Source organism: Meriones unguiculatus, chromosome 5 (assembly GCF_030254825.1).
Source record: "Meriones unguiculatus strain TT.TT164.6M chromosome 5, Bangor_MerUng_6.1, whole genome shotgun sequence".
Classification (NCBI taxonomy): Eukaryota; Metazoa; Chordata; class Mammalia; order Rodentia; family Muridae; genus Meriones; species Meriones unguiculatus.
In genome coordinates this window covers 97866472-97878677 of record NC_083353.1, presented here as the reverse complement: position 1 = coordinate 97878677, position 12206 = coordinate 97866472, and the positions used below count along the sequence as shown (strand labels likewise).

Below are 12206 nucleotides of genomic sequence, written 5' to 3'. Positions count from 1 at the left end.
AGCTAAATCATACTGATTGTAAACTAACTGAAATGAGGCAATTAGTATGGCCTATGACAGCCATGAAGAATGAAATGTGAGTTTTCCGATGCAAGCCAGATGGATATCTTCAATATATTTCTTATTATCTGCTTGTGGTAATAAGTTCAATTAAGCTGAATCAGTACAACACAAGTGTCTTTGAATGGCTGGAAAAGAAATTAATTATGTGCTTCACATTTAATGAAGCTCCAGAGTCATATTGTGTGTTGCCTTTGTTTGTTTGTTTGTTTGGCTAATTCTGACTGTTAAATGTTCATTAAAGAAGAATAATTCATTATTTTATTCTACTTTTTTTTTAACCACAAAAAAAAGCATTTGTATAGAGCTGGTTAAATATCATTGGTATAAAGTGGGTTCCTAGTAAGGGGAACAGGGACTGTCTCTGACATGAACTCAGTGGCTGGCTGTTTGATCACCTCCCCCTGAGCAGGGAGCAGCCTTGCCAGGCTACAGAGGAAGACAATGCAGCCACTCCTGATGAGACCTAATAAGCTAGGATCAGATGGAAGGGGAGGAGGACCTCTGCCACTAGTGGACTACAGGAGGGGCATAGGAGAAGAAGAGAGAGGAGGATGGGATTGGGAGGGAATAAGGGTGGGGGCTATAGTTAGGATAAAAGTGAATAAACTGTAATTAATAAAAAATAAATTTAAAAAAGATTGAACAAAAAATATCATTGTTACAAAAGTTGTGTCTAGTTTACACTATGAGGGCAAGAAGTAGAAAATTTCAGATCTGCCATCGAAGTGATGTAGCCTGCAGTATGGAGTTCTGATCTGACCTTTTAAATTTGACATGTTTAGAAACTACAAGCAACAATTTACCAACACTCAGACGTTGGTAACACTTCTAGAATTAGCAGTTTTCAGCCTATCTTCCTGTATCTTCAGCTTTTTCCTCTAGGAATATATATTTAATATCTTTGCAAATAGATTAGGAGTAACATAGCTAAATGCCTTCATATAAGAACACTCAATGTTCCTTTTCCTATAATATCTGTTTACGATGCACATGTACTTTTTTTTTCAAGGATTACATGGCATTATTTTCTATTACCAACCTGGCATTTAGCCATAACACATGAATTAAATAGTACCTCATGCACTGGTAGTTTTTAAAAATGATTTTTTTTTTCTAGAGCATCTATCTGTGACTTCCTCCAGAGTAAGTATCTAGAAATGGAATTTCAGGTCCATAGTGATTCTATTTTGTCAACTTTGTTATTCAAGTGTCTATTCTGGTTGTATGTGAATAGTATCCCAGGCGTTTGGGTACCATATTCCTTCCACGCTCCTCAACAAAGCCATTGCTTTCTTTTGTTATTCTTAGATGTAAATTAGCTGAATGCTCAGATGCATTCTTGTGATTATTACTAGTGAGAGTGATATTTCTTCACAAGCTGACTGACTCATGGTGTGTCTAGAACACCAAAACCAAGGACGCGGTGGGGGTGCTTATCTTCCACCTAGATGCTTTCCCATAGAAGGACAGGGTATGAAGAAATACAAGCCAAAGGAGGTTATTTTCCTCATAGGCCAAGGACAGAGAAGTCTGCTGTCCACCAGATGTGGGAAAGGTTCTCCTGGAGTGTAACCTTTATGAATTTAAATCGTGGTGCTATAAGATCTCTTTTATTAGTTATTTGTTTAAAAGAAGGAATTGCTATGTCTATAGTTAGTACTGTTAAAGTCAGGTAATTTGGGAAATCTTAGTGGCAACTGTCAAGGTACCCGTGAATGTCAGAGAAGTTATTATGTCCTGTGCCATTAGATTTTTCAAATATGTCAAACCACTGTGAACATAGGCAGGACATGAGGTATAACTGCCTACACTTTCTATTACTATTTTAGATGCTAGTAAGATCTGCCACTGACATGGTTTGGCCACTGTCCTTTTATGGAAGGATCTATCATAACTAGTATTTAGCACTTCTAACCAACAAAGTTTTCCTTCCTACTTTAGGTGCCTTGGGTCATAAATTGTGCTAATCCTATTAGGAAGGCCTTTAATTATCGCCTGGATGTAATTGGTTCCAGTGGAAGACATCTAATTAGGTCAAAATGTATTCTGTTATAAGGGCCTAATGTTAAAAGCTTTTGTTGTGTGTTAGCAGGCAAACGTCATTGCTGGTTACTGAGTTCTGATTGATTCCCCAGTCCAATCTTGACAAAGTCTTGAATAATTTTATATGTAATATGTAGGCTGTTTCAAATGCATTCCTCTTCAAAATGGTTTCAACTAAAAAGACTGTATTTCCCTCATCTCTCTAGGCAGGGATGGTTGATCTTTCTCAAGGTCCCATTTTGTTAACACAGAAGGTAAGTTTTACACAGCCCACACTAGAGAGGTCATAGATATCCTACCCTCTGGTGATGGGAAGAAATTGTCTTTTCTGTCTTAGATGTGTGTTGTCTTAGTTTGGGTTCCATTGTTAAGAAGAGACAGCATGACTAGGCCAACCCTTACAAAGGAAAATGTTTAATTGGAGCTGGCTTAGTTTCAGAGCTTTATTCCATTATCAAGATGGCGAGAAGCAGGGCAGAGTGCAGGCAGACATGGTGCTAGAGGAGCCAAGGATTCTACATCTTGACCCACAGGTAGCAAGGAGAGACTGTGTCACTGGACATAGCTCGAGCATAAGCGACCTCAAAGCCTGCTTTCATAGTGACATACTTCTGTCAAGGCCACACATCATAATAGTCCTAATAGTGCCACTCCCTATAGCCAAAAATTCAAACACACGAGCCTCTGGGGACCATTCCTATTCAAACCACCACATGTGTGCATGCTTACATGGTTGCATATAAACATATACCTAAACATATATGTATGCATGTGATGGAGTCACTATAAACACACACACATACATACACACACAGAGAGACACACACTTGAAGAAGCTGCTCTTTCTGAACATGGATGAACTTTCGATGAGGTGAACAATGATCACTTTATCTGGCAAGGAAGCAATCAATTCAATGTTCACACAATCCCTGGGGCACCTTCAGTGTACAGGGCTGAAAAAGACTGCAAATTTAACTTTTCCTTGGAAGTATGTGAGGTCTGCATATGTGAGGTCTGCCTTGCAGGCCATGAGGCAAAGTTTGTACTTTCACAACTCTACATTGTTGCTACAGTATAAAAGCATAGTTATGTAAAAAAAAAAAAAAAATGCTCTGCCTGACTTCTAAATACACTTTAATTACAAATGGTGAAATGTCAATTTCATAAAATTTCTACATTCAAAAATATAATTTGTCTTTCCCCAACCAGTTGAACGTGTGACTGCTATTATTTGCTTTGGGGTAGACAACAGGCAGAAGGCTGGATACAATCTGCTAGTCGCAGTGTGCAAATTCATACATTCTCTAGCTAAGGTAAGCATAAAGATCCGTTGCGGTGCTCACTTAGCATGCAGTTTATTTTTTCCGGTCTCATCCCAGGTGTGAAGATGCAGAAGATAAGAGGCAAGGCCCAGGAGACCTGTGTTCCCATGAAGAACTCTATTCGATTTTCGCTTGCTAGGGAACACGGACAAAGTCCTTCATTTGTAGGATGCATGTCAAAGCATAGACTGAAACCACTATCTGCAGTTACACAGGGTGGCTTTGGAGGTAATTCGACAAGATAACCATGGTAACCACACCCATAGCTTAAAAGCCTGCATTTCATGTTGAACCCTGAAAGTGATCAATAGAAGATAGGGTTCTTATTATCATGGTTATCTTGTCCATCCACAGCCAGACAAACACCCTAGGTGCTTTGCTTAGGCCTGTGACTTAAAAAAAAATTCTTGTCCTATAAAACCTGTGTAGCTAAGACAACCGCAATGTAACAGAGCACACTGCTACATTTGGTGTAAAGATTTAAAAACTATATATGAATTAGTGAGCCCGATACGGCATTAAAAGGAAGCTGACCTTCCTCATAGCTCTTAATAATATTGACAATCATAAATGCCCACCTGTGTTTAAAGGTAAGCCAATACTTTCTGTTAGGACCAGGGAGCCTGACTTGAGAAATGTTCTTGCTTAGAGTTAAACAACCAACCAAACTCTAATTATACTACAACTAGCGTAAAAAATAAAATCAGTAAAACTTAGAAATTCAGATGGCAGGAGGATAATCAAGCATCTCCTGGGTACCTGTCAGAATCCTGCAGTCCTGAATCCTGCTCGTGCATAATCTGAATATTTATCCCCTAGATGGATACTTGCCAGGGATTTATTTTAAACCTCCTGTCTCATGAAGGGAATGTGTCCCCTTCTCCTCCCCTACTTACTGACCCTGTGTCTGAAAATACCTACCTTCAGCCTTTCTCGAAATAACTGGGCCAGATGTAGTGAGTAAGGGAATTGAATTTTAAAGGAGTGGTTAATGACACAATTATTGTAAAAAGGTTAGGAGAAAAATGTGTTCTGATGTCTGACCTTCCCAGAGTTCTAAATCCCAGACATATGAAGAGATCAAAATGAACACAGGCACATTTTAAGGTTAGAGAGCACCTTCTCTGATAAATCAGTCTCTTTGAAGATCTGGAAAGTGAATTAAAATACAGCAGTATGCCATATTCCACGCTAAATGGCTACAGCTGAACTAAAGGTGCGGGGCTTGAGCATTTGATGTGGGATTGAGTACTTGGCGCAGTTCATGCTGAGTTCAGAATGGTCTCCCCCTGCCTTTATTGTGCTTTAGGAGCAGATTTCTCAGTTTATGTTAACGTCTCTGGTACAGACATGGCAGTCCCCAGTACACACAGGCACTGCGCTTAACACCAGTACAAGTCAGATTCAACCACTGGGAGACACGAGAGCTTCCTAATTACCTTGGACTCTACTTAAATAACAGGATTCTTATCTTCCATGACCATACTGGCCAAATGAAGCTCATATTCCTACCTCCAGATTACAACAGCACAGGATTCAGAGGCCTGGATGGAGACACTGATATATCTGAGTGACAGTGACCAAGTCCAGGGAGACCAGTGAAGCACATTCACATTGAGTGGGCAGCAGGCTCCTAGCTAGATGACCTGACCTTATTGTTCACTAGGATTTCTTCTTTCTTACATTCTTCTGAAATTTTTAGGTCATATGTATTTATTTTCTGAGACTGGTCTCAAATTCTGTATATAACCAAAGCTGGACTTGGAACCTTGATTCTCTTGCCTCATCATTCCAAGTGCTGGTATTATAAGGATGCAGAAAATTTAGAGGGGTGTGTGTGTGTGTGTACACGTGTGTGTGCACGCACCCCCGCGCTTGTATGTGCAGTTATATGGGTGTGTAATGTACATGTATGTGCAGGTGGGCATGTACATTGTACACATGTATGTGAAGGCTAGAGGCAGATTGGATGCTGTTCTCTGTGAGAGACGAGGTCATGTCGAGTAGGCTGACCTGGCTGGCTAAATAGCACCAGCGATCAGCCTGCCTGAGGATTACGCATGCATGTCACCAGACCTGACTCTTAAGATCTGTATTCTGGGCACTGAATGCAGGTCCTCATGCTTACAAGACGAGCACTTTACTGATGGAGCCTTTTCAGCCCAATGCTTCTAGTCAGAATGCACACACCATTGTTCAACATAGGCGGGATATCATATGTCCTCTTGAGCTCACTAGAATTTTCGTGAAAATACCTCTGAAGGTTTAGTTCCCATCTTCAACTACATACACACCACCCTGACCACCCTCTTAATAATGAATGCTTAATACTCTTTTGTACGCTGACATAATTAAATATATTTTAACAGCTTTTGTAAAATTCATTGATATTGACAGAAAACTTGTTTTCTTTATACACATTGAAACACATAAATGATTACTAAAATTAAAAGCATTTAACTGTGAACCCACTGGAACTCTTGTACTATACTTGAGGAACTACTGTTCATATCTTATTAGAAGGCAAGAAATAAATTATTTAATTTGTGAAGATAAGCAGAAGCCAGTGTCTCAGCAATATTTATATCCATGCAGAATATGAGGTGGCCATGATACACTTAACCCTGATATATTTGGAAGCTTTGCTCTGTGGTACCATACAAGATGGCAGCAGAGAACGGAATAGTCAGATGGGAATAGTTTATCTTTCTGGTGGCATCTCCAGCATATGAATTCGGATGAGAAAATACCCTATTCTCCACAGTGTAGCAGAGAAATATGATATCTATGTTTGTGTGTCTATAGCCTCCATCTCACTTGCCTTCTCTAATTACTCTGCCAGGTTAGAAACTTCATTAAGTGTTCAATGATTTAGAATGTGTGTAAAATCATTTTATTATAACATAAATAACGACATCAGTAATAATTGCGATGACCACTCTTTCCTGGTGCCCATAGTTATTTCTTAATGCGGATCACCACAGACCCACAAACCATGCCAAGAGGCCATGCATAGTGATTATCTTCATATAGGCTACTAATCACATCCAAAATCATAGAGATAGTAATTGGAAGAAAAGAGATTTAAACCACATCTCCTTGGCTTTAATCATAATTTAACATGCTGTGTTAGTAGCCTATTATATCTGCATAAGGGGACATCATTCTAATAGACCTGAGTGTTACTAGTTACCATCTCAGAAAGCTTGGGCTCTCTACCTTGGTCTTAGTAATCACTAAATTTCCTCTGGCAGCTGACATAACCACATATCACCAAGGCCCTATAGCTGGAATTCTACATTATACCTATTAGCTAGCCTCTTCTTTTGTGAAACAGAGCAAACCCACAGTCATATGCCTTTGCTATGAGTATGGAGAATAATTAATAAACCAAAGTAGTCGGAGTCCCCCTACATACAGATCTATCTCTAAGTCTCTTGACTTCCAATTCTCTATCTATATGGATAAGTATATTCATGGTAAAAAGCCTTTTCAAGATGACAGCAAATTGTCAACTTCCACTGACCCTGACATATATAATTAGGTAATTGTTTTTAGCTTCAAGTTTAAGTTATAATTGAGGTAAATATCCTTTTTTAATATTTTTGCTTGCCTTGGGCTGTCTTACTTCAGAGAGGAAGCTACAAATAGGTCAGCAAGAAAGAATATGAAGCAACTCATCAGAATGCATTACATTTCAACAGGAAAAAATGATCTCCAATTTTACCTGTAGAACCAGGGAAAACTTGAATTCAGATTTCTGGGCTTAAGTCCTTCCATTTTTGGTGACCTCTAACAAGTCACCACACTGAGTGTTATTTTTATTAGTCAAGGCACCATTGAGTTTCCTGCAACTGAAAAATCCTGAGGCTGACTGTGCAAGACAGAAGGTGATAGAAATTCAAATGAAATGGAAATTAAGATCTCATCCTTTACAATTCTCAGCACTTCCAGCAGCAATGCCATCAAGCTAGTGTTGGGACATTTTCACATGATACGCTGTGCAAAGAGCATAAAGCACCCAGACTAAGAGATGAGGGACATTTTATTTTCTTAAAACTGACAGGGTTGGCTGGGTGACTTAAGCAAAGCACAGAGGTGATCAAACCCCTTTATTACTTGGAGAAGCCATATCCATATCTCCGAATACTCAGGGCAGCTCTTTGTAAAACTGCCAGCGTCGTTGTTTAAACAATGCTTGCTAAAAATAGTACTTGAATCATGGGTTTTTAATTTGTTAGCGCAGGGTTCCTAGACATGAATTCCAAACCTATAGGGACTTGAAAGAAATTTAATTAAAGGACTGCAGATAACATTCGTTACAATACTATAATAGATACAATGGTTGTAATTCTCAAATTGTATTGGACGATGCTGAAATAAGATAACCTTTCAATCATATTCATTACCAACGGTTCTCAAAGAACTGTTAATCATATCACGCTTGCTGTGATGAATTAATCTAGCAACAGCACTTTCTATACATATTAATATGAACACTGCCACGTCTAGAAATTCTATTATTAGAAGTGAAGACACATGCGTTCTTTGGGTTAGCCGTTACCTTTCACGATCACATTCCCAGTACTGCTGGCAGTTCCGAAATGGTTAGTGGCGATACAGGTGTAACTGCCAGCATCAGATTTAGTCACATTGATGATTCTGAGGTTTCCGTCTTCAGAAATGGTAATTCTGAAAGCAAAGCAAATAAGCACAATGTTGTTAAGTTTATCTCATGAGAAATGATTTCTGTCATTCCATTGCCTTTCACATTATAAATCATAGTTACATCACTGGACACCCTCATCTGTTTTTAGAAAGTTAGTCTAACATACGCATAAACATTATTGGGATGTGTGATGTGTTTAATACTTTCCCTATTTTTTTTAATTGCTAAAAACAGTCTCTAACTTTGGTTAGAAAAACAATTATGAATATTAGAATACTTCTGTAACACCTCTGATCATTCAGCGCAAATGGAAATGTTGAAGACCACCATTAATTTTAAAACTGCTGACAAAAATTTAGAAAAGGGGGTTGAGGGGGGGAGATTAGCTGGTGAAATGCTTGCCACAGAGCTGTGAGGACCTGGGTTCCATTCCCAGAACCCATGTGAACATGGTTGAGATTGAATGAGCTTGTAATCCCAGCAGAGGAAAGGCAGAGGTAGGTGGATGCCTGAGACTTACTGGCCTCAACTCATATGCCCTCATGCCTGCTTGCTCGCACGCCTTCATGCCTTTACTCCCTCACACCCTCATGCCCATGTCCTCATATCCTCATGATGTATCTCTTGTACACACACACACACACACACACACACACACACACATACACACACACACACACACACACACACACACACGCACACACACTACCCTCTTGCTTGTTTTGTGTTTTGCCTTCAATGACGTTTAATCACTTTTCTAGAGTATCTCAGGTCTGTTTCTACCTCAGGGCCTTTGTACTGGCTATTCTGCCAGACCTGGGCCTTGCCTTTCTTTGTACTGTATCTTCTGAAAGCAGGGACAGTGTTCATCTCATGATCTAACTTGCCTCTGATATACTGGATAGAGTGCAATAAATGCCAATAAATAAACTGCTGTTAAGTGGTAGAATGAATTAGTATGTAAGTAAATTCTATTCTAAGAACTGACATATGTTATGAGAACTTGAGTGGCTAAACCAGTGGGTGTTAGTAGCTGCTTCAGCCAAGGGTCTAGAACGGGCAGAGCTTCACTTAAAAAAAACTTGCGATTTTTAAATAAACGTAACTAAAGATTTAAATTTACTGTATTACAGACACTGTGTTTACTATCTTTTAGATAATGAAGCTACAGCTCTTCTCAGGATGTTTTCAGATTCTATGAGCAAGTTATGTAGAATGTGGAAAAGCTCAACAAATGATGCAAGAATTACAAAGATAAGTGTTTATACATCACACATGCCAGTTCTGCTTGCTCATCTTTGTAACTTTTGATCTCCTTGTATATAAAATGGAACTTATTAAACAAATGTGCTTGGTTCTGTGGGATTTCTACCATGTTCCCTGGTATTTATCAGCCAGAAGTATCTTTCATCTTTTTGTTCTGTTGATTATTAATCAATTGACTGGGGTTTTTTTGTTTGTTTGTTTGTTTGTTTTTTCTTTCTTTCTTTCTTTTTTTTCTTTTGAAAGAGAGTCTTACTGTGTAGCCCAGACTGGTCTTGTATTTGTGACCCTAGTGCTGGGATTATAGGTGAATATTAAGACACCTTTTTTTATGAAAAATGGTCTATTATTTAAGCGCTTCCATACATGGGGGTGGGAGGATGGGATGAACAAAACCGTCTTCAGTACTTTCATTTTCTAGAGTAGTTAAGTCGGCCTGTAAATTAACTGAAAGTAGTCTCAAATCCTTGAGAAGGCACAGAGGGGCAGTTAGAGGGTTGTGGTTAGGAGGGTCTGTACTGGTGGATGGTGACTGTGGCTGTGTTGCTTTCTGCTGGAGGCCTAGATTCAGGGACAGTGGGCTCTGGGCTGAGATAGACCCCTGTGGAGGCTAAAAAGTCATGTTGGAATCATGGCCATTACAGTGGCAGTAGCTCCTGGCAGCTGGCCTGAGAGGGTTGCCTTGGTGCTTGTGTTCTTTATTCTTTACAAGCCACAAAGCCTATGGAGAGTCAATTAAAGCAAAGTTTTTCAAGTAACCAAAACCTGCCCTCAGCGATGGCTGTGGTTGTTAAGCCTTTGAATTCAGAATAACATAAGACACAGCCTTAAAATCAGGCACAGGTCCTATTTACAACACAATGAGAAAAGGAGCTGCTCATTGGAGACTTCTGTTTCTAAACCACCCAGGCTAAGAAGGATGGAGAAACCAAAACCAACAAAGTTTATGACTCCATAGAATATCAAGCTATAAAGTCAGGTAATGTACTCACCCAAGCACTGGAGAGGGTTGTACCTCTCAACATTACCATGGAAGGGGCCTTACCTTTCCCTGTGGATTTTTACTCAACAATGTCTGATGTGTGAAAGATAGGGATGTTTTCTTTAGTGATGCAGGCACCAATAACTAACCAATACTCCTTTAAGTAAGTCATTACCCATACTCCTGTAAGTGACCTTAGTGATGCTCATTGAGTCAGGACATCAAAGTAGAAGAGAGGATAGTTTGGAAGAGGATGGGAATTAGTTGGAGTAGGAGTGGGGGAAAAGGATATTCAAAATATATCATGTACATGTGTGAAAATGTCAAAAACTGATTACTATGTACAGAAAATGTAGTAAATAATGATGAAGTTCCTGTTAGTTTTGATAGATAGATATCACCTTTTATAATAAAGTTCCTCAAAGCTACAGTTGGAAAACATTCTAGTTCCAGCAAAACCAAAGCCTTGGTTGAAAAAGAGGCAGAAAAGAGGCCTTCTATTTACTCACACACCGAGACATATACAGTTTCTCACTGAACAGAATTTGATTCCTTACTTACCAGAGAGCAGATGTACTCACAAAAGTGGAGTGGCGACCACATTTTAATTACCTCAATAATAACAAAAATAGCTTTCAGGGGCTTAATCACATTCCTATTTATGAGACAATTTGCTGGAAATTGAGAAAAGTCAGCATATGATAACTCAGTAAATAGGGTAGCCTTCATATTTTGGATGTGAATTCATCTAACATGAGGTAGATGAGCCGTGAGCATTGTAACCACTCAGAGGGACACTTCCTATGCACAAAGGCCTATTAATAGATTGTTTCAATTAAAACAGCATCATTCTAATTTGAAAATACTAAAGCTACTGCTAAAATTAAACTGTACCATGCAAATGCTATGGCACAAGAAGGGGAAAGAGGATTTTTCCGAAAATGACATGGGCTCTAGACAGGGCTGAGTCTGATACACGTCAAGTGTATAATGTGACCACATTATTTCTGCTCAGACAGGGCAGCTCACCCTTTTCAGTACTGATATTTTGGACTAGATGATTCTTAATCTTAGGAAAGGCTACCAACCAGCATACTAGGGTGATCTCAGTCCCCATCTTAACACTTTCCCCCCATGTTCTGACAATCAAAAAGGCTTGAGGGGACCTGTCCCTGGGGAGAGGGCAAATTTTACCTCTAGTTGAGAACTGGTCTAAGCCAATTTGTTATTTCAGTGACTGGGCATCAGCTCTGTTTCATACTTTACATTTCCCAATGCTATTTACAAACACTTAAATAGAAAAAAATTTAAAAAGACTCGGAATATTAGAATTCCTATGAGGGTATGCCAGTGAGGAAGATCGTTTGTAGATGGGGCAACTTCAGCAGCCTTTGCTAAATCATGCCATCTTGCCATGACTGTTTATTCTTCCTCGGTGCAATCCAGATTAGGAGCCAATCTGATGTTTTCAGCAAAGTTCTCTTGCAATATGGTTCAGTGACTCAGAGTCTCATTCCTATCCCTAAGCTGTGTCATTTTGTGTTAAGCAGTTTCTCCATGCTTAAGCTTTTTTTAATTTGAGCAAACAGATTAATAAAAACTGTCTTGTAGGTTGCTGGTAAGTTTTGCCATATTTAGAAAATGTGTAGCACACCAACATTAACCAACTAAGTTTGTGAACCAATTGTTCTCATCTGCAGAGCTCCGCATCTCCCACTCTCACCCCTGACCCCATTGTTTCAAGTATCTATAAAGGACTGGCTGCTCGGGTCAAGAAAACTGTCAAATAGTTCTGCCATCTGGAGTCCTGTTTAACAAAGCATATGGGTGATACTCAGCTTTCAAGGATTAGAGAGGGAATATA

At 39.3% G+C, this 12206-nt stretch overlaps 1 protein-coding gene across 8 annotated transcripts in view; it reads right to left on the bottom strand.

The window, feature by feature from the left end:
- Nucleotides 1-12206, bottom strand: part of LOC110555893 (contactin-4) — a 1034823-nt gene that overhangs the window by 69713 nt on the left and 952904 nt on the right. For all 8 annotated transcript variants that reach the window (XM_060383874.1, XM_060383872.1, XM_060383875.1 and 5 more), the window contains one exon: nt 7993-8120. In XM_060383874.1, the coding sequence (XP_060239857.1) occupies nt 7993-8120 (128 nt within the window). The remainder of the gene's footprint in view (nt 1-7992; nt 8121-12206) is intronic.